The 22,996-nt window shown below is 50.0% G+C and overlaps 1 protein-coding gene across 2 annotated transcripts; it reads left to right on the top strand.

Moving 5' to 3' along the window:
* The first annotated feature begins 202 nt into the window (after nucleotides 1-202).
* Nucleotides 203-21,682, top strand: DIPK1C (divergent protein kinase domain 1C). 2 transcript variants are annotated; one of them, XR_011542119.1, is made up of 5 exons: nucleotides 407-725; nucleotides 9,562-10,245; nucleotides 14,436-14,600; nucleotides 18,842-19,459; nucleotides 19,871-21,682. XR_011542119.1 is itself a non-coding variant. In XM_070627901.1 (4 exons), the coding sequence occupies exons 1-4, from the start codon at nucleotides 528-530 to the stop codon at nucleotides 19,058-19,060; spliced, it is 1,266 nt and encodes a 421-aa protein (XP_070484002.1). In that variant the 5' UTR covers nucleotides 203-527; the 3' UTR covers nucleotides 19,061-21,682. The 2 variants fall into 2 exon arrangements, 1 of the variants encoding a protein (XP_070484002.1); XM_070627901.1 differs by having other exon boundaries at nucleotides 203-725; nucleotides 18,842-21,682.
* Nucleotides 21,683-22,996: the final 1,314 nt, after the last annotated feature.

Genomic DNA, 22,996 nt, shown 5'->3' with positions numbered 1-22,996 from the left:
TCTGGTAGAGAGGTAAATGTGGGGTGGGGGGGCCGGAGCTGCGCCGAGAGTAACCAGAGGTCTAATGGAGGGGGGCGTTCTGTGAAAAGATCGAGTGCGGGGCACTGAGCGCCGCCCAGAGAAGGGGTGAGATCCTGTCTCAATTAAAGATGTGTTGGCAGAGGAGCCAGTCTAAACCCGGGGGAGTTTGAATCTACGCGGATTGTTTAAGAGGGGAGCTGGTCTTCTTGGGAAAAGGTGCAAAAGAAGAAAAAGTGGAAAAGGTGGCGGGTGCGGCGTGGGGAGCAGGGCGTCCAGCGGGGGTACCCGGGAGCGGCGAGCCCACACCCCCTTCCCCGGGTGCTGGGGCTGGCGCGCCGGATGCGGCCGCCGACACCCTCCACCCCCAGGACCCGCCGGGCGCCAGCGATCCCGCGCCGAGCCTGCGCTCCCCTCGCGCTGCCCCTCCCCCGCCGAGCCGGGCAGAGCGCGGAGCCGCGAGGCGAGCGCGGGGCGCGGCGGCGGATCGGGGTACTGCCGGGCTGGCCATGGCGCGGGCGGCGGGCGCGCGGGGCAGGACCCGGTGGCGCGGGCGGTGCGGGAGGTGCGGGCGGGGTGCGTTGCTGGCCTGCGCCGCCTGGACCGCGGGCTGGGTGCTGGCGGCCGCGCTGCTGCTCCGCGCGCACCCAGGCGTCCTCTCCGAGCGCTGCACAGACGAGAAGAGCCGGCGCATCCTGGCTGCGTTGGTAGGTCCCGCCGCCGCACCGCCCCGCGCCGCGCGCCCCGGGGCACATGGGATGGGAAACCCTCCGCGGGCCCGGGGAGCTTGGGACTCGGGCGCGGACGTGGCTCCCACGGGGGGAGGGGTCCTGAGGTGCTGCGTGGAATGCCCGACGCGCAAGACCCAGTCTCGCGAATGCGGACTTTGCCCGGGAGTTCCCTGAGGGCGCGCAGGAGTGTCTCTCCCCGCTTCTCCAAAATTGGTCCTTTGTCCCAAGACAGTCTTCCTGCCCGACTGCCCTCCCACCACCCCCTGAGCCCGCGCTCCTAAAGAAACTTTGCAGGTCTGCTCCGAGTAGCCGGGCAGCCCCTCGGTGCCCGCGTCTCGTGTCCGGCGGCGGGGCTTGGGGCGCTGGCCAGGGCGCGGGCGGGCGCGGGTCTCCGGGCTGGCGGGGGCCATGCCTTTGCCTCTCGGGTCGCGGTTCTGTGATTCCAGCCTGGACTACACCTCGCTGAGCCCGATGCAGAGGGCTAGTCGGGCCCCTGCTTCTCTGCGCCCCCAAACTGCGGCTCTCCCCGCGGGCGCGGTCTGCGGGACCCAAGGCAGAGCGCGCTCAGGGGAGCGGAGTTCGCCGCGGAGGCGGCTCGGACCTCGGAGGACCCCTGTCCTGGCGTGATGACAGCAGTGTCCCAACAGGGGAGGGCCTGAGTGCTCCTAGCTGGGCCGGGCAGGTAGGGAGAGAAACGCCTGGGCTTGCGGGCTGCTGCGCGCCCTGGGCCCAGATGCTCATTAGTTGATTCCAAACGAGGCTGCTCCTTAGTCTCTCGGGTTGGTTCGGGAAATTATGTGCATCAGGAGACTTGAATAAAGGCAGGAATGCCCCAAAGGAAAGCCAAGACGACAGGGAAGATAGCGGCAACTACTGTAACATGGACTGATTATTCACTTCCTAAAACAGGAAGCATCTAAGCATTTGTTGTGAAAAGTGATCTATTTTCTAAGAAATCTTCAAGGAACCTATGGGAAGTTTTCATTCTAACTGCTTACGTGTGGGTGGGCCTTTTGAGATTGTATGTTTTCAAAACGTGATAGCATACAAGTTTTTTTTTTTTCTAAAGATTGGCAGCTGAGCTAACAACTGTTGCCAATCTTTTTTTCTTTTCCTTTTCCTGCTTTTTTCTCCCCAACCCCCACCCCCGTACATAGTTGTATATTCTAGTTGTGGGCCTTCTAGTTGCGTCATGTGGGATGCCACCTCAACATGGCCTAACCAGTGGTGCCATGTCTGCGCCCAGGATCTGAACCCTGGGCTGCCGAAGCAGAGCACGCCAGCTTAACCACTTGCCATGGGGCAGCCCCTACAAGTTTTAAAGTAAATGATTTTTTTGAAAAAAGAGTGAGATTGGAAAAATTAAAGAAATAATGAGTGAAGCATACAAGCTAAAACAAAATCATATTCCTTAATTGTCTGACTTGTGACATCATGAATTGATCATAATGCAGGTGAGACACACATCCTTGATCCCCTCCTTACTACTGCTCAATCATTTATCTATCTATCTATCTATCATCTACCCACGGTTACTATGAAGTTCTGCCAAGTTTTCATTAAGTTGCAAGAGCTCGCTGATTTTCTCAGTAACCCGTCTAAAAATTCCTTTCACTTATAAAGATTTTTTCCCCTCTGTTTTGCAGGGGCTGACTGACTAATTACAGTGAACAAAAATTAATAGAATGGCCAGGATAAAATACCTGTTTAAAAAAATAACGTAATAATCTTTTAGATTAAAATGAAAAACCAATGCCACTTTTCATTTATTTATCTTTGGTTAAGTGGGAAAAGGCCTAATGGAAATCAAATAGCCTAATATAATTTAAGTAATTGCCAATCACAACTTTCCCAGCATTCCGCCTCATAAATTAAAACCAATTCTGATTAGAGGCCCTACCAGTAAATCTCCTTGGCAGCCCTGTGGGGTTGGTTTCAGTCTGACGTGAGGCTGAAGCGACAGTATGGCTCTCAGCCTTTCCCACTGCCAGGAGGACGGTTTGAAATACCACGTCTGTCTGTCTCCCTAAAGTTCTCTGACGTGGTCTCACTGAACTGATGAGCTGATTTTTGAGGAGCATCATTCGGACGCTCTGTTGGGGGCCATCATTTCTCACATGTGCTCAGGACTGGCCTTGTCACCCCTGCTACCCTCTCCATTCTGGATGTGTTGATGTGAGTCCCACGCAGACCCCCGGCTCACTTTCTCCCAGGACGCTCTCAGCTAGAACGAGCTTTGAACACGACCCCAGTCTCGGCAACCCAGACTCTGCTGGGCCCTGGCTTCCACCAGAGGCCGGCATTGTGGCCTCCCAGGACACTGGCTCAATTGCGCCTCTGTCTCTCGGCTCCCCAAACACTTTCAATTCATTCTGCCTGGCTTTTATCCTTAATAATAAAACAGGCTGTTATTTTTCTGACTGGCCTCCAGACTCTCATTAGCTTTCAGTCTCAACGCCAGAGCACAGAAGGAGGACTGCAGCTGAGCCAAAGGGAGCCCTCTTTCTCCCTGGCAGAGCCTACCGAGGGGTGGTGAACGCCTGCGTGTGTTCCCAGACCCCCCAGCACGGCAGGTGGCATCGCTGGCCTGTGGGGGAGCCTGTGGAGAAAGCTGGGGAGCAGGTTAGGAGCTGGGAGTCAGGCCTGCTGGTCCGCCCAGGCTCCACCCCACCTCCTGAGGGAGGCCGCCACACTCCGCGACCCTGGAGGAGCCAACTGGAATTGTTGCAAAGAGTCAAGCCCTGGGTCTTTGAGCTTAGGGTTTTGCTGTGGCTTTTCAGGACATCCCGTAATCAAGACATCCGAACGCCCTGCTCGGCTTCTCTATGAGGTTTCTGGAGCCTTACTTTTCCAGGGAACTGTGTCAGGAGGCTGTGCCAGCCTGACGAGGTGACTCTGCGCTTCATAATTTATAAGCCTGGCGTCTGTTCTGCAGGCAGAGCACTTCACGCAGTGGCAGAGATGTGCGCTCTGGGCGCCTGTTGATGCTCACTGTGGGAAGGCACAGTGCTCCCGAGTTTACACCTGTCATTTCGCTTAATCCCCTCAACGACCTCTATGAGGTGTGTGCTTTTACTCGCCCCAATTTGCAGATGACAAAAGGGAGCCCCAGAGAAGTCAAGTAACTTGCCCCGATTCACACAGTTAGTGTGTTGTGGGGTCAGGATGTGACCCTGTGCGCTCTGATAGTAGAGACCCTGACAGTAAGTGGTTTTTTCAATGTTGAAAACCGTAAGTAACAACTCATTCTACTTAACCCTACCATAGTGTATCGTGTTCAAAGCATCTCAAAAACATTCCCACAGACCCTGTTGTTCAGAAGCCTTAATTCCCTTTTGACTAGTTAGGTCTTGATGAGATTTAATTCAGTTGCCTACATTAGGGATTCATTTTTAATAGGGCAGGCTTATCTTTCTTTGCTGTGGTAGAAACCCAAGGCCTTAATGGGACCACAGCATCCAGGGCACATACCCAGAAAGATTTTACAGCAGTGAATGACTCTCTGTTCCTGAGTGCTTCCGCTGTGTTTGGAATGTGTATCTTCTAAGCCATCCAGGGGTCAAGAGGGCCTGCATGGTGGGCTGGCTAATCGCTCTGAGATTCCACAGGACACAGGGTAACTGCTCGGGAGAGGCATTCCATCGTGTGATATGAATGTTGCTAACTGCATAGGAGCTTAATGCTCCTTAAAAACGAAAACGAACACACAAAGGAAAACCCAGCCCTTAGGCATGACCCCTGAGACCCCGTCAACAGTTTCCCAGACTAGAGTGGACAGGTTTTGTTTTTGCCTGAGAACCATGAGACAAACTGGAGAGATTCTAAGTAACCTCTAAGAAGGCTTCCTACGAGAACTGGGGAGGCTGACAATGTGTGTTTCCACGTGGGTACACAATCTATAAGAAACATGAGGCGGCTGTGACGGTAATTGATTAAAAAATGCCAGTTAACTACAATGAGACTTGATTAACGTGTGTTTTTTTCAGTTTATTTTAAAACCTGATACCTGTAGATTTTGTGTGCACATACATTTGGGTACAGAAATGTACCTGTCTTCAAGCTGGCAGGTAGGTCCTCCCCATATTCAGAGAAAAGTCTGCTAAAGTCTGATTTTAAAAACAGAGTTAAAGTAAATAAATCGCTTTTATGGAGCTAAAAAAATAGCTATTTTAATGGGACATGCACCTAATAAAATAGTTTCACTATTGTGTCTAACATGACGACAGTTTTTAATTAGCTTGTAAACTGGTAATTTGTACTTTAACTTCATTTTTTTTAAACGCTAGATTAAGTGTTTCTCTATGTTTAGTAGGCACAGACTACTAACCAAAAAGATCAACTAAAAGACTTTAGATTACTAAAAAGACCCTGCAGACCCATCTCACACTGGTGACCAGAATAGCCACAGTGGATGGATTTACCTTCTACATAAGAAGAGATGGACCCAAATGCCAAAAATACTTCATCATAAAGGATGATAACAAAGAGCAGGTCTGTAAGAACTACACTTGTACGTCTTTTTTAGCGCACTAAATATAGCTTAATGTAAACTGTCTCCTGTGACAGGCGAGGTAATGGGGGCACTGAACATGAGGTCATAAACCTGACTCCCCTGTGGCAGCTGGCAGGCCCGGCCGGGGTTCTGGGCGGCTGGCTCCACTCCCTGCTTTTTCCGGTGTGAAACACTGCATCCCGCAGGCTGCCAGCAAGTGGAGGCACTCTTATACCTCCGGGTGCTGATCTCCAGAAAAACAGCCAAAATTAATGTAGCCCTCCCTCCAAAATCAATAGGTTATATGCCAAATTTGATGATTATACCATTGTTCAAAATGTCTTGGAACTCCTGCTTGGAACTGCCTTTCAAATTTGCAGAGGCAAATCTCATATAGATTTCAATGACACAGTTTTGTAGAAAATACTATTGTGGGAGCCACCGGGAGGGGAATGCATAGGTGACTCACGTGGATTGTTTAGTGAGAGTTGAGGGCGCAGGAGGGAGACAAGGATCCCCACCAGCAGGCGGGGCTGCCCCAGGGGAAGGCTGACTTGACCCTTGAGGGTAGGGAGCACTTTTTTCAGGTGGAGACCCAGGAAATGGCATTTTCCATAGGATACCCCCAGCCGTCTCACCCTGCTGCTAGCCCTCAGTTGGTCTCCACTCCCCTGAACCGTGTCTGGTTCTCTGAACACACCGCGCTACTTTGCAACTCTGGGTCTTTGCGCAGGTTATTCTCTGCGACAGAATTGCCTTCTCCCTTCTTGTCTGCTAGGCAGACCTGCAATTTGTCTTTCAAAATTGAGCTCAGACGCATCTCTCCAGGAAGAGGGAAGAAGCTCCCCTCACCTCCCGCCTCCTGATGACCAGGGCTAAAGAGGGTGGGGGGAAGGAGCGTTCACTGAGACACGCAGGTCCTCCTCACCTGTGACCTTGGTTGACCTTCACAGGTCTCCTGTGACACGATATCCTCATCCAGTGTTACAGACTTGGAAACAAGCCACACAGCTAGTGAGGGGCAGAGCCCAGAGGCAGACCCAGTCTTCCCCGAGGCCAAGCCTGGCTGTGTTCCTGTCTTGCCCATGTCACACCCTGCTGTCATTTCCAAGGCAGCCGTTTCTGTGAACTCCTGGTACCTGTAGTTGGATTGTGGCTCAGCTCACACACAGCTGAGTTAAGTTCAGAAAGTGACATTGTTAATTTGATGATGGCCCGGTGTGGGTGTGGCTGAAGCAAGGCCTTGCCCATGGCCATTCTCCATCCTGGTGGAATGGAGTGGGCTTCTTGGCCCGCAGGTGTCACTCCTGGCCAGCGGCCATTTCAGCTGCAGTTCCAGATGAGGAGAGTAAAGGCCCTGGGCAGTCACAGTTGGTGCCCTCTCTGCCCCCGCTCCGTGCAGCGGACAGGCCCGGGCCCACGGCTCCTGTCTTGCCTTCTGCACTGCTCTCCTGGCCTCGCCTCTCGGGTGCCATTCCCTTTCTCTCCTCAGGGCTGGGCTCTGCAGCTCTCAGCTTGGGGTCTGCCTCCTCCCGTTCGGTGAGGTCCTATCACCTGCTTGTCTCTGTGTTTCAGTTCTGTTCTATACTTCATACAAAAGCACTTTTGATTAAATTACAAATGTAACAACACTCTAAAAATGTTTATGGAATTGAATCAAACCATTTTGGACATCATACTTAGAAGGATTTTGGGCTTTATAAGGAAATCAAGAAAAAATTGTTGCACTTTCTTATGAGTTTTATTATAGAGGTGTGAGGCTATGTAAATACCAGATAAAGTAGGAAAAAAGGCAACACATAAAACGAACACCCCATATTATTTCTATCATTCACGTCTCTTTACTCCTGGTTGTATCAGCCACTTAACCCCTTCATCCCCCCTTTACCTCCAAGATTATCCTGAAAGGTCTCAAAGGAGCTCGAATCAGCTGCTACTTTCTTACGAGCAACAATATGGAAGCAGTTCTAGGCAAAGAGAGAGCGACTTACAGGGTCCTGATCCTTTGGACGTTCATTTCATGACTCCCAACCTTGGAAAGAGGTCCCAGGATTAAAAGTAAAATGATGGCATTTTACCAAAATTTTGCTAAGTTAAATTGTACGATGAAGTGTATTTAGAACAGTTTGTGCGTGTTTAATATAGCTTCATTATGGCTGTATTTTTCCAAAAAAAAGCCAGCCCCAGCAGACAGGGTGGCATTCCCAAGCCCCAGGATCCAGTTCTTGACTTTATCTACAGGTCTCATCGCTTGTGCCTTTGTGCTTGGCCAGCGTGACCCCTCCCCCTAATACAATATACTGAGATCGAAAGCCCCCAAAGGAGAAGGGGCTTTTAGGAGACCCCTCAGCAGGAGGCCCGAGGGGTCAGGTCAGATGGCTTGGGTTTTTGGGGGTGTTGTCCAGCTACTGCCCGAAATGGCCCTGAAAATCCAGGATACTTGTTTTAAGAACTGGAAGTATATCTTTCCAATAAGCACTTTGGTAATAGAATTTCAACAATTAGCCTCCAGTATCTATAAAGACCCACAATTGCTTATCTAGCACTTTGGGGCCAGGCGTGTTTTAGAATTCGCAGTTTTTTGGGTGTTAGATAATATGGAGCATATGCCTTATATTTTTCGTATGAGGCAGCACCACTATCAAACAAATTAATAATTTTGCAGCAAAATGTATGCAAATTTACACCAAGTTGAATACATTCCGACTATAAATAGCCTCACATCCTTTCAGTTGGGTTTGACTCCACACGAGGCCAAATAAGTCATGAAAAACTTGCAGTTTTCAGAGTTTTGTGGATTTTGGAATTATTCATATGTCCAGGCATTGGAGGTACATAGTCTGACTTTAAGGAGCTGCTTATAATGTACTTGGGCTTAATGAAGCTGACCAGCATGAAACAACCAGTCTCTGAACAGCATAGAGTTACACGCCTGGGTTATGCAAGGGCACTCACGATGCCTTGCACTTGAGTAAAGTCAATGGCTTCCACACACTTTTCTCACTCAGCCTGTCCAAAAACTGTGCAAAGGAGGCCAATTAGGTGTGACACAGGGGAGGAATTTTGTGACTCAGAGGGGTCAGGTGGCCTGCTCAGGATGTCACAGCACAGCCAGGGCCAGATCCTAGCCTTCTGGCTCTCAGTACAATCCTTTCTTCTCTGCACACAGTGCCCTGAGCATTGCCCCAGCTGGCCACTCAAGGCACTTTGTAATAAACGAAGTAGAGTGAAAAAACACGTTGTGGTTTTCCATGTGTCTCATTACCTTACGGAGCTAGGGTGACGCTCTTGTCTCATGTGCTGCAGGAGTTCTAGGAAGGAAGAGAGGCCTGCATCTGCTGATGTGGGGGGAAGATTCATCTGTGGGGGAAACAGGTGGAGTTAGAAAATACTCTGAGTCTAGAGGTTTAGGTTTCCTAAAAAATGAAAGAGAAAGAATAAGAATCCTCAATTTCCCCCTGTTCCACACCAGCCTCCCTATGACCCCCTCTAGCAGGTCCTTCGGGCAGGGTCTGGCTGGACCATCTTCTTAGAGATGTTTGTAGTGTGGTGGTGGGGTCACTGGGTCCCCTCATGTGGCACCCGTTCCAAGAGCCCCTGAAATATAGGAGAAACGCCCCCACGTGAGGGTTCCTCACCTCCGCCAGGCACCAGATGCCCCTACACTCCCAGAATCTATCTGTGCGGGTCCTTTGTTCTGACAGGCGTCCCTGGGGCCCTCCGCCTCTAGTCCCACTGATGCTACCAGCCCCCAGGCCTGTATCAAACCCTGTTCCCTGCAGGGGCTTCTGGGAACCCCCTAATCCTCCCAGAGGCTGCTGGCCTTATAGCAGCGGGAAAGCAGCGGGCTCAGCGAACGTTGCTGCAGGAAGGGTCCTTACTGTGGTCGCCACGGCCCCACCTCCCGAGGTCCCACTCAGCTGTTCTTGGATGGGGTTAAAACTCTCTGATGACCCTAAGGAGTGGCCGGAGTTGAGAACTGCTGGCCTGGCCCTGCCCTTTCACTGCCAGTTGAAGACACTGAAGCTGAGGTGGCAGAAAGCCTCTTCCCAGCATCACACAGCGGCTGGCGGCAGACCTGCTGGCCTCCGGATGTCCTGATTCTGCAGACCTGGCCCTGGGCCCGCTGGAGTAACATCATAAATCTGAGACTCTCCTTTAAGTCTTTCACTGCGTTACTCACTGACCTGAAAGCCTGTGGGGGTCACATTCATGAGGTTTCTCTCAACAGCTGATTAGAAGCGTCCTGAGTGCAGGGACCAGCTCCATCCCTGTCCTCCACCCCTTGCGGGTTGTGACCCACTGTCCCCTTCCTTCCAGTGCCAGGACTACGAGGGCGGCGCGCTGGCGGGGGACCTCTGCGAGGACCTGTGCGCGGCGGGCCGCCTGCGGTACCGGCGCTGCCTGTACTACGAGAGGGGCAAGAAGGTGCTGCAGGCCGACTGGCGCGGCCGGCCCGTCATCCTCAAGTCCAAAGAGGAGGCCTTCGCCAGCTTCCCGCCGCTCAGCCTGCTGGAGGGCCCGGCCGAGGAGGGCGGCCAGGACGTCCTGGAGGCCGAGCTGCTCCTGCTGGTGGCCGGGGAGGTCAGGAGCGCCCTGGGCCTGGAGCTGTCCCGCAGCCGCCTGGGCGCGCTGTGGCCGCGGGGCCGTGGCCCGCGCTGGCGCCGCCAGCTCGCCAGCCTGTGGGCCCTGCTGCAGCAGGAGGAGTTCGTCCTCCTGAGCCTGCTGCGGGACCTCAGCCGGCACGCCCTGCCCGTGCTGGGCTCCTGCGGCCACTTCTACGCCGTGGAGTACCTGGCGGCCGGCAGCCCCCGCCACAGGGCCCTCTTCCCGCTTGACGGGGCCGCGGGTGGCTCCCCGGGTGGCCGGGGCCAGGCCAAGGCCATCAGCGACATGGCGCTCAGCTTCTTGGACATGGTGAGCCATTTTGACAACGACTTCTCCCACCGCCTCCACCTCTGCGACGTCAAGCCCGAAAACTTTGCCATCAGGAGTGACTTCACGGTGAGTGGCTCTGGGGGGCTGTATTTCTGCCGGGGAGGACAGAACTTTTGGGTCTAGGTGGTTGTAGATGAGAGGATTTCTGGAATCCCAGGAAAACATTGTAACGTTATGCAACCGTCTAGCCTGGACAACCCCGACCTGCCGCAGCACCTCCTGTCGGGGTTTTAATGGGAGAACTTGCAGAACAAGTGCACCTTATGCCCTACAGGAGTGGGCGCTGTAAGGGACAGCCTCTAGGGCCTGAGGTAGAAGGCCAGCAAGGGGAGATGTGTCCTCACTCAGGGCTGTTCTGGTTGCTCTGAAGCCTCTTAGAGCTTATTTGGAAGCAGGCGTTTGCTGAGCACAGAAACAATCTTCAGGAGATGACGAGCCAGGGGGGTGATGAGGAGCGATGGCCTTTGGGGGGCATTTGTACAATGTCCCAGGTGGGGGACGCTGTTTTCAAACTGCCCATGCTTTATGATAATGTGCAACTCTTTCTAGTACTTTCTTCCTGGAGAGGTTCTTGTTACTTTCCCTTCTGTGGGTAAGACTTCTGGAACGTCCACTGGAGTTTTGGTGCCATCTGCAAGGGAAAATCCTGCCAGGTGGAAATATCTGCCTCTGCACTGCTCTGTAGAGGGCAGGTGAATATTCCCTCCCTCTCTGGGCAGTGCAGGTGTACAAGAGCTACATGAGGTGGAGAGGCAGCAGCAGGAGGGGCTCCTGTGTTTTATTATAAGATAACCTCCTTCCGCTCCCTCCCAGCTACGCTAGACCCCAGTGTCAGATTAATGCCGCAATGATCTGGGGTGCCGCAGGTGTGACTGTGTCATTGTCTGGGGTCACTCCTCCTGCCGCAAGGAGTTTGCTGTTACACTGCAAATGCTAGCAGGTGAATGGTCAGGCCAGCTTAACTCCGGCCACCTCAGGGGGCTGGTCATTGTAGGGGCCAGCTCATGGTGGAACAATGCTCTTCATCTGGGTTAAAAACATAAAGGGACAAAAAGAAGGTACTACTACTGCCAGCCATGGGCTTCCATGGCGGGTGGCACAGGAATGCCTTCTTAAAACAGCCTGAAATCTAGAAAACTAAATTTGCCAACAGTATAAATCCCTTTTCCAATCAAGTTTTTGTCACTGTGAAGGGTGTGGTAGCATCTTGCCTAAACTTTGTCCTAATGCCCTGGCCCTGGCTGCCCCAGAGGGGCTGATAAGCCAGGGGTGGCTTGAAGTGTGGAAGGGAAAGAGCTGAGAGGTTCCAGCAGGTTCTGGGAAGTTCTAGGAGGATCTGCACACTGGGCAGTGGGCTCTGGAGGAGCTCATCCCTGTCTGCAAGACCCTGAGCTCCAGGAGACCCCTCTAGACGAGTTGTGAAGGGGAGGGACATCCCAGATTAATCCAGCTTCCTTCTTAGAGCTGAGCTCCTGAGCCAGGCTTCCCAGCTTCATGAGCAGGAAGATTATGTAATGGACATGAGGGCCCATTGTTATGCTCCTCAGAGAAGTCCCAGGGATGCAGCCACCCTGAGGCCTTGGGAGAGGAGGTGTGGAGCGTCCACACACAACTGCTGGCTTTGGGCAGTTTCGGGGCCAGCTCTTCTCATCGTTGGATCACTTGTTTTTCCATCCAGCAAACATTAGGAAGTGTCAATGAGGGAACTCAACAGGTGCCACCAAAGTTGAGGGAGTTATGGGCTGGGCTCCCGGGAAAGAAAGGCTTTACGGGGGAGGTGGGGCTGGTGGGTCTTCCCTGGGGAGTGGGCAGTGTGGGATGTTCCTCGCTTGTGTGGTCTATCTGAGCTGTGCTTTCCAGCATCTTTCGCACGATAGGCACGAAATATTTGTTCAATGAAATCATGACCACACTCTTTGACCTAGACCCAAACTCTGTCCTGTGGACCGGCGCCAGAGCACACAGGCCTTACCTCTGCCTGAGCACTTACTCGGGTGAGAGTCGGAAGGGAGGACGGAGAATTCCTCTTGGCTAAGCCTTCCTTACAGACACTGAGGTTCAAGAAGTTTATGAGTTTGCAACTCTTAAGTGAAAACCAGCAGTATCAGCATCACCTGAGGCCTTGTTAGAAATTCGAATTCTCCGATTCCACCCCAGACCTACAGACCTACTGTTTTAGGAACAAGCCTCCAGGTGATTCTGATTCGTGGTCAAGTTTGAGCCCTAGGGAGCTAAGGGACCAGCAGGTGGGTCCTCTCTTTCGCCCCTGTGGTGGTGTTGCCTGGGTGGAAGCAGGTGGTGTCCCTCAGATGACATGGAAGAATTGATGATGCAAAGCCATTCGCTTTCTCCAGGTCCCCACTGCAGGTCTTGACAATTTATCCAGTGGTTGCAAACGAACCACTAGGAAACATCATTACTTCATGCTCCCAAACTATTGCCAGTAGTACTCCTTCCAGATAGATGCCGTGTTTCCTACTCTAGAGCCACACTTTTCAGTGGAGAATGAAATAATGCTCATCCATCCTTTGTAGTCTGATGCCAGGATGAAATTTGAAGAAGACGATGCAAGTTAGGTAATTTCACACAAGAAGAATGTTACGATTCTGCTGATACTATTTAAGAAGCCTCATGCGGGATTTCTGTCTGTGTTGTTACTGTTCTTATTTCAGGTGCAGAAAGTCAGGCTTACAATAGCTGCAGCCATTCTGCGCCATACATGAAAAATTAAAAGATAAATCTCGCTTTCCCTGGGAAATGAGAAGGGAACCATCAGAAATGGGAGAGAGAAGTTGCAAGGAGCTGCAATTCCATCTGTGGGCCTAGGGGAAGCTGGGGAGATTGCCAGAAACTATAGAAAGACCAGACGGGTCTTGTGGCCCCAATAATAAATTGTAAAGACAATAGATTCATTAGCATAGCTTCACACATTTTTACTGCATTAACCAGTGTAAATAATGAAATGAGCTATTGCTTATGGCTAAAGAATGAGTTAGGAAAAATTGATTAAAAGGATAATTTCTGTTTGCTCTGCCTGAATTAGTAATTAGGCAAAGCTCTTAAAATCGGGAAAATTTCCCCTTTCTTTATTTTCTGAAATAAATTATTTTCCCTCCTCTGTTGTCCTGACTAATCCCCAAGAAAATTTACTGCCTTCCGGCGTCAATCCTGAATGAAAAACAAAAACCCAAACCCAGGAACGTGCCTCCCAACATCGCATAGAACTGAGGAGGAAATGGACACGGACAAACGAACCCTCTTTTGAGATGCTACCAAAGGGAGAAGGGAGGGCTGATATTTTCAGACTGACCTGTGAAGGCTTGTGTAATGCCTCCGACGCCACCAGATTCATCAAGACTTCTAGTAGCTTTTTAATAGCTCGAAGCTACAACTGCTTGATTTGGGCAGACTCCAGGTTTTCTCAGGTTTGAGCTCCTCTTTTTTTTTTTTTTTATTCAGGTGGTGGAGGAATATCTGCATAATTTAGATGTTATTCTTTTTCTGGTTTTGAAGCTTAGTTGGTTTGAAGCCACGAAGATAAATCTGCGATTCCCTGGGGTCATCGTATTCTCATGCTGACGATGGGATTTAGTATCTGATGCTGTTGGATCAGGGTCCCCATGTTCTCAACCCTAATTTGAGAACTTGGACGCTGCCATTTGCCCCCACGTTTCAATCTAACCAGTGGGTTGGAAGTTAGTTGACTCAGGAAACAGACATGCTATAAACAGATAACTTAGGTGCCATCCACCTCATCCTCACCATCACGCCCACACACCTGCCCCTTGAGTGTCGTTTCCTTTCGTTGCCTATAGTCATGGGGGTAGATTCTCTGTATCTCACAGCTTTTATATTCCTGACTCTTGAAGGTCAAAAGACCACAGTGGTAAAGCAATGGAGGGGGAATTAATTCATTTTTAAGACATTTCAGAGATTCTACTTTTAAAGCCGAGAAAAGGTTTAAAATGAAAAGTAACACTTCTAGTTATAGTCCCAAATCCTAGGCTTTCACTAGTGACAGCAAAGGTCCTTTTTTCAGTTAAACTCTTGCGATAGAATTTATGCCAGTTGCTTGTGTAGATGAAACAAGCAGCTCCCCACATGGCCTGAACTCCTTCTCCTGCTGGCAGAGCTCTGGGGTGCCCGCAGTCTGTACCTCCTGCACCCCAACATGGGAACCCAGGGTCTGCACAGGCTCCCTCTGTGCTAAGCACCCAGGGTGTCCTTTGGATAACCCTCTGCTGTTTTGGCTACAGGTGGTGGCTATTGATGTGGACATGGCGTTTTTTGAACCTAAAATGAGGGAAATTCTTGAGCAGAATTGCACAGGAGATGAAGACTGCAATTTCTTTGACTGTTTTTCAAAGTGTGATTTGCGAGTCAACAAGTGCGGAGCACAGCGAGTCAACAGCAACCTGCAGGTGAGTAACAGCGGCTGCACGGGCTGGGGCGGACCATGTTCCCTCTGGCTGCCTCTGCCTGCTAGCCCTGTAGCGTCCTGTTAATGTACCTGAAGGTCACCCCTTCTGTGTCACCTGGGCTCCATGGGCTCAGTAAGGTCAGGGATGGTGCAGATGGGGTGGGCATTTGTTCTTCGTTGTCAACCCCATGAGGTTGTTGGCCAAGTGACCCTACGGGGTCTAATGGCTGGAGATCCCAGCAAAGCCCATTCTTGGGCTTCCCCCCAGCTATGGGGGCGTGGATAGCTGTTCTCTCTGGGTCTAGTCTCCGCGTCTACACACACACACGCACACAAAGAATGAGCACCCAGAGGCCTATCCATCAAGGATAAGACTGAAAGGAGTGCAAAGCAGTCCTGAGAAACTGGCCAAACTAGAGAGGCTGCACAGATACTACAGCTGAGGCAGGGAGGGGTGGGGCCAGTGGGTGGTTAACAGAGGGAGAAGGAAACATGTGTCACGAGTCCAGGAGATCAGCGACAAATAGGAATGGATCCTGGGTCCAGGCTTTCAGACTGAGTCTAGAGTTAGGGAAATCCCACCCTCGGTGGGTCTGCAATAAAATCATTCTTTTTCAGCTGTGGGAACAAGGTGATTTTTTCACTAGAGCATCGCCCACCTTGTGACCTCATCCCACAAGGGGGAAGCACTAACACCTGCCCTTTGCAGCATAATGAGAGACTGAGGTTACTATCCTCAATATATAAAGGGCTCTTACAGATCCGTTAAGAGGCCAGGGGGCCACTCACACAAAATTGGCAAGAGAAGAATGTATAACGAATACACAAGAGATGAAATCCAGTGACCAAAGAACCTGGAAAATTATTTAATCTTACTATTAAAAGACATGCAAATTAAAACCCAATGATAATAATTTTTCATTTTTGACTATTGGGAATAGTTGTTAAAATGCTATTAATTAACAGATGAGGCCTCAGGGAAGTAGATGAGTCCATATTGTTACCGTGATTGTAAATTTCTGCGTTTCTCTGGAGTGTGACTCAGAAATATTCACGCTGTTTAGCTGAGCAATTTCATTTGTGCATATTTTGATTATTGCCTTTGAATAAAGCCCTAGAAATGAAATTATACTTTCTTTAAGGATATGAGAAAATATGAAACATTCATTTAGTGAAAAAATGCAGGTTTCAAATCAGTATTCACCATATGATTCCATTTTTGTTAAAGAGTGTGTAATTGGAAAGATAGACGACAAAATGTCCAAAGCAATTATTTATGGGTGATAGGATTACAGATAATTTTTATTTTCTTCATCTTTTCTATATTTTGTAAATTTTCTACAGTGGTTATATATTACTTTTCTAACTTAAAATTCTACTCAAAAAAAGTCCCTGCCTTCATAAACTAACTGACAGATCAAAGGAATAGAATTTTTAAAATTTCAGAAATAGATCTAATGACATATGGACATTTAGTATGTGACAGAGTTGCATTCAGACCAGTGAGGGGAAAGCTGGGTTATATAGTGGATGGTGCTTGTAAACTGGGTAGCCAGGCACAAATGATCAAATTAACTCCTGTTTCACTCCTTACATCAAACTAAATTCCAGGTGGCTCAAATACGTGAAAAATGAAACCCTTAATGTACCAGAAAAAACCTGGGAGAATCTAAACTATCCCAGAGTGAGAAAGGTCTTTCTAAGTATGGAATGAAGCTCAGAGGCCATAAGAGGAACAAATGACAAATTTAATTACCTTAAAAAAAATCCACATGGCTAAAACAAAATTACCAAAAATACGAGAAAATTTTAAAAAGTTAAATGAGAAAATTGGCAAAATATTTGCAGTTGCTCTTACAGACCAGGAGAGTAGAGGACAGAGGGGGCCCTTACCTCCAGAGGCTGAGGCTCAGAGAGGGTCCCCCAGGATTGTCCTGGGCCCACCAGAGCTTCTTCACCATGGTTACCCCTCATCCCAGGGGCAGCATCTAGTGATTGGTCAGTGGGAGTGGGGGATATGCAAAGCCCAGCCCACTGGCCTCGATGAGGAACAGCTCTGTAGGCCATCCCAGCACCAGAAGCTTGCCTTCTCCTGAAGTTCCACGGAGGTGTGGGCCTCCAGAACCTCCCTCAATAAATCCTGCATGCAAACCACCATCTTAGAGTCTGCTCCCCAGGAAACCAACCTAAGCAAGGGGCTCACATCCTTAAGATATAAAGAGCATCTACAAATTAATATGCAAAAGGCTGACAATCTGATAGTAATATGGGCAAAGGATGTGAACTTGACCATTCACTGAAAAAGAAGCACAAATAGCTTTCAACCTGACTGATGAGAAGAAAAATGGAAATTAAACCATTTTTACCCATCGGTTGGCAAAAATGAAAGAGAACTCAAGTTGGTGAGGGCATGGGGGAAATAAACATTCTTGTTGAACGTTGCCAGGAAGGTGTAACTCAGTACCACTTTTATGGGGTGAATTTGGCAATATCTATCAAAACAAAAAAGACGCAAACCTGTTGGCCCAGAACTTCCATTTCTGGAAATTTAGTCACACGTGCAAAATAAAAATGACATATATGTAAATATTTATTTGTTAATTAATTATTATTATTATTTTTGGTGAGGAAGATTGGCCCTGAGCTAACATCTGTTGCCAATCTTCCTCTTTCTTTCTTTTTTTCTCCCCAAAGCCCCAGTACATAATTGTATATCCTAGTTGTCGGTCACTCTAGTTCTCCTGTGTGGGATGCCACCACAGCATGGCTTGAAGAGTGGTGTGTGGGTCCACATCCAGGATCCAAATGGGTGAGCCCCGGGACCCCAAAGCAGAGCACGAGAACTTAACCACTTGGCCATGGGGCCAGCCCCATATGCAAAATATTTATTGTAGCATTGTTCATAATAGCAAAAGTTAGTAAAGAACCTAAATTTCCATCAGTAGGAAACTAGTTAAATGACTTATGATACCTTCATGCCTTTGAGGTGCAGTCATGAAAACAAATGGAGTATCCTTGTACCAACTGGTGTGGAAGGCTCTGCCTGATGTTTGGTTAAAAGGGAACAGCAGCCCTGGACCAGTGTGTGTGATACGCTGCCATTTGTGTAACGTAAAAGGAAAAGGAAATGTGCACGTAGGCTCTTGTGCGGGTAGACTCTCCCTAGAAAGATATGCAAGGAAGTGGTTGCCTCTCAGAGCTGGGAGCTGAGTGTCTGCCTGTCAGGAGTTGGGTAGAGACTAAGATTACCGTCTGTCTTTCCGGATATTTTAAATTTTTGCACGTGAAAATACATTATCAATTCAAAAATGAAATAAGAGAATTTGTTTTTCAAAAGAATCCTCGCCTTTGCGGGGACTGGGAAATGGAAATTAAAGTTATGTGTCCTCTATGAAACAGTGGCTCTGAGAACGGAGGCGTTTGCTAAATGAGTCTAATATAAAGTGGGATGCAGAAAAATGAAGCTCTTTAATTATGCAGCTCCCAGTACAATTCTCTCAACAGGGGGGAAACTATGAAAGATATAAAACAAACAACATGTTTAAACTGAGCGTTTAAGGAGATTTTCACCATTAGTGAATTTCATACCTTATTAGAATTAAAGGCTGTGAGATCGTGGCTTAATTTTTACTTCTGCTCCTAAAATACAACATTTCAAAGGCTCCTTAACAGAGCCTTTCCCTTCCAATATCCCTTTCTCCTGACCCCAAAGTGCTGTCACGTTTGCATACTGCTTCTCACCACAGCATCCTTTGACCCTCAGGACACCCCTGTCAGGCGGCTGTCACTGTCACTGTGACCAGCGGATGGGTAGGAAAGCCCGGCCTCAGCAGTGTGGTGGCAGAGCCAGGCTGGCTGCCCTCAGGCCTGCCCAGGGGCCCACTCCTTATGCAGCCGCGGCTGCCTGTGACTTTCTGCTCCCTTTTCTCTTCAGAAACGTCTTCAGTCCTTTCTGAAATGTCACCCAGCACTTTCCCCATATGCTCTGAGGCTAGAAATGGAATTTTCTACCTCATACGGAGGTGGCCTTCTCCTCTCTGAGGCGGTTTCTTCATGGCGCTGAGCAGTTTAGGTCCCAGAAGGGAAGGCGCCTTTTAGAACCAAAGGAGCTCTGTGGTTCCCCCCTGCAGGAACCCAGGGCGGTGGGAGAAGCACGAGGGTCTGTGTAAGACCCTGTTGCTCCGGAAGCTTTCCAGGATGACCTGCTGCCCTGCACTAACCACTCACCTTCCTTCCCCTCAGGTCGTCTGTGACAAAATATTCCGCCATTGGTTTTCCTCGACCCTCAAGAGCTCTGCCATTTCCTTCCAGCTTCAGCGGCAGCTGCGGGAGGCGGTGCGGGAATGCGCAGACCCGGGGGGCCCGGCTGGGGACCCCCAGAGAGCGGCCCCCAAGGTGTTCTGGAAGCTTCAGCGCCTCCTCCAGGCCTCACTGAGGGAACTGCAGGAGGCGGGGAAGTAGCTGCTCCTGGCCTCCCAAATGCTGGCAGGGAGAAGCGACCTGGATCAATTTCCCCCTCAGCGTTTTACAGCAGAGATGTGTTCACGGTGCTCAGGACCGATCACTGAGACTTAGGGTCTCCTGAGTGTGGGATCCTTGATGGCGAGCCTCCCTCTCTCCCCTTCCGGTGTGATTTGTTCTGGTTTGAAGATACCATCGTGGCCTCTGACCTGTCACCCCTTTTAAAATGACACGAGGGAGGGGGTACAGAGCGTTTTACTTTTGGGGACCCTCCGTCAGTAAACAGCACAAATCCCAACATGCAGTTACTCTCTGAAGAAAGCGTGTGTGCTCGCCTGTCAGATAAGAAAGTTCCAGTTGTTCTCCCTGCAAATCGTTACCACGTTAAAGAACGTGCATGTGAGTGTGTGCACATGAGTGAGTGTGTCTGCTCACACGTGTGATTGAGTGTGTGCCCATGACTGAGTGTGCACACAAGAGACTGTATGCAAGACTGAGAGTTGTGCGTGTGTGAGCATGCATGCCTAAGTGAGCCTGTGGGTGTGAGCGAGCGAGTGTGTGAGGCGTGCATGGGCTCGGGGTGGGGGAAGGTGGATTTTCCAGCCTGGCCTAGCCAGCCAAGAGGAGTTCCCTTTCTTTTGGAGTTGAATACAAGAAAAAAGGAAAGTTGCATCTTTCGGGAGTATAATTTTTACCCGAGAGCACCTGTAAGGACAGCTCGTAGGGTTTTTCATTTTGAGGAACCCGTTGATTGGATGGATTGTGCTCTAGGCGCACGTCACCACTTACCATGGCACATCTTCCTTCCAGCGGGAAATTGTCGGTTTGGCACCGCCGGGTCGTCTTGCCACTGAAGGATTCACAGTCGAGCAAGCGCCGAGGTCGGCAGTGATACAGGCAGGATCGGAGGCTGGTGCCTCTGTCACTGAGTGAAGACCCAGTCACTTGGGCAGATTGGCGTATCAGTGGAGTTCCCGAGGAAGCCTTTCTGCAAGGGACGAATCCTGAAGGAAATGACCTTCTCGTGGCCCCGGACAGGCAGGTGAAACCGCACCCACCAGGCATCCCCTTGGAGGCAAGTCACCTCTGCTCCACCTCCGGGACACAGTGAGTGCTCACGGGATCACCACGGCCACCTTTTCAGAATCACACTCAAGGGGAGAGAAAGAAGGATGCCGAGAGAGGCTGAGGACATGACGTTGATAGTTTACAGATCGGAGAAGACAAGTTAGTCTGAAGTTTTAAAAAATCACAAATCGACAAATTCCAAGCAATTTCTCTTTTCTTGCCCAACCCCGTTCTGATCCAGACAAGGGGAGCTGCCTTCTTAAGTTCGTTTGGCTGCATTTCTCCAGGCCTCGCAGGGGGTCTGCCCTTGGCTCACGCTGAGGGAGCACGGTGAGGGACGGAATGATCTCAATTCTGTGACCCCTGAGCACTGTCGTTTGAAGGCCCACAGCGGCCTGCTCTTCCCACCCCTTCACGCATCACCGCTGGCATTTTTCCACATGACTCTGAGTTTCCCAAAGGGGCCCCTCTAATCATATATATGAACCACTCACTTTGCATTTGTGTTCTTTGGCAGGAAGAAAAAAAATCCACGTCAGTCACTCTTGTGGTAGAAGTAAATTAAAACTAAAGTTCGGTGCGCTGGCCTCAGACTTCTGGATTCTTTTTTTTTTTTTTAAACTGAAGAAACAAATGACATATCCAGGACATGACCAGAATGTCATTGGCAAGCTATTGCTGTTTCTTCTCCCCCTGCCCCACTTTTTTTCTCCCCCAACCCCCCCAGTACATGGTTGTATACTTTTAGTTGTGGGTCCTCCTAGTTGTGGCATGTGGGACGCCACCTCAACGTGGCCTGATGAGCAGTGCCATGTCCTCGCCCAGGATCCGAACCAGAGAAACCCTGGGCTGCCAAAGGTGGAGCGCTCAAACTTAACCACTCGGCCACGGGGCTGGTCCTGGACTTCTAGATTCTAAAAGAAAAGAGAGTTGGCTTCTGTTTACTGGCGGAGGCCCTGTCGTTTTCTGCCGTGGCGAGGGTCTCACTGAAGCTCAGGACCCTCCGGTCAGGTTTCCAAAGACCGGGGTGAGACAGGGGGCAAGGGAGGGTGGAGGGGGCGGGCGGCAGGGCCTTTGCGGCTTGTACCTCCAGAACAGTTGGCTTTTGCATTGTGAGGGCATATCGGACCCCCGCGGGTCGACCCCGAGATTGCAGCCCTCCGTGATGTTGGCCCTGTGCTGCCTGGCCTGTCGCAGAGCTGGCTTCGGAAAGGGAAGAGGTCTATTTTTGTTTCCACCAGAATGGAAACAAATGTTTTTGTTTATCATAGGGACTATGCAGTATGTGATTACCCAACGCAGGAGTGTTTCTATTGCTGAAAAGGAGCGGTTTTATCCCTCTGCCCTTGTGTTTGACCACCCCGTCACACGCACACACATGCACACACACACACTCGCCACTTTCCCATCCTGCCAGGAGAGTTCCCTTTAGGGCCATGTCTCTCAAACTATCTGTGGTAAAGTTCAGTCTTTGTTTTTTTGAAATTTTCAAACCCTTACAAAATAATACTTTCATATAATACAACAAATGAACACTGTTGATTCAGTATTTGACATTTTTAATGTGACAAGTGAGATTATTTCTTCCTTGTCTGATTGAGTACCCACCCTCCCCGTAGGGAGACGTGTCTACCTAAATGATTTGTGTGTTTCGTTGTAAGAACACTCGTGCTAGACAAACACCGCAGAGACGTGTGGACGGGGATCCGGGAGGAGCCTGTGAAGTCGACTCAGCAAGCGCAGGCTGGTCTTTAAGTTTTGTCCAAGTTGAAGCAAGCCATGCTTCATTCCTCTCCAATCCCTCATCAGAAGTCAATCTTCACAATCGATCGTGATAAATTATAGTTAAAATTATGTTTTGAGGAGACAATTCCAGATTTCTGCCGTTTTGGATTACAGTTGACAAACGTCAACTACACAGAAATTTTAGGCGGCTCAGGCCACGTGCTAATGGACATGGGATACTGGAACTGGTCAGCCAGGAGTTGGACGTCCCGGCAATGTCACATGGCTGCAAATGTTTCTAAACTCTCCATTCTCACCTCTTCATAGGAAATGAGTAGTAAGTAGTTTACAGATGCACCTCCTCCAAGAAGTCCTCTAGGCTTGCCTCCCATGGGTGCTGCCCCATGCTAAGCACCAGCCTGCCCAGCCATCTGGGGATGCTCAGAATGGAGGCCCAGGATGTTAAGTTATTGGAAGAGCAGCTATTTTTAAAACTTGATTTGGAAACTGTTCTTTGAGCAGCTGTGGGTGGGGGAGTTTAGCTGGAAATTTCTGAAACCAATGGCCATATAAACCATGATGGTTACTGTGCTGCCGCTCTGCAGTTGGTAAACAAGTGCCATCTGGCTCGTAACATGTGCAATTTGTCCTACATTTTGGGTTCTGAAACCTGTGTTGAAGGCTCTGGTACCCGACATGGCCTCAGTCCTGCTCCTTGTGCTTTTGCAGTGTAGTGTGTCTCATTCCTTGTAGAAATTGCTGAGGCTGAGCCTCATGGGCAATCCTACGGAAGCACGTTAAGAGCAGAGCAAACGCGTCTGCCGGGCCCACTCGGAGTTTCCTGGTGGGCCACCGCTGTGGTGGGAGGTCTAGTTTTTCCTCCTGTCTTTGGGAGGAGTCTCCAGGCTTCAGAAACACACCCCGCCTTCTCTGTGCTCTTCCTCAAGGTGCGCCAGGCTCAGCCTTTCCCAAAGCCACCAGCGTCCGCTGTGCTTCCCCTGGTCCGGGGGCTCCAGGCCCGAATCTGAGATCAGACGTCTGAAGTTCCATCTCGCTAACACCATTTATTGGTTTTGTCACAGGGGGCACGTCACTTAACCCTTCCGTGCCTTGGTTTCCCCATCTGTAAAAGCATCTATGCTT

This window comes from Equus przewalskii, chromosome 7 (genome assembly GCF_037783145.1).
Source record: "Equus przewalskii isolate Varuska chromosome 7, EquPr2, whole genome shotgun sequence".
Classification (NCBI taxonomy): domain Eukaryota; kingdom Metazoa; phylum Chordata; class Mammalia; order Perissodactyla; family Equidae; genus Equus; species Equus przewalskii.
Note: the sequence above shows the minus strand (reverse complement) of the source record. Positions and strands in the feature narration are given on the sequence as shown.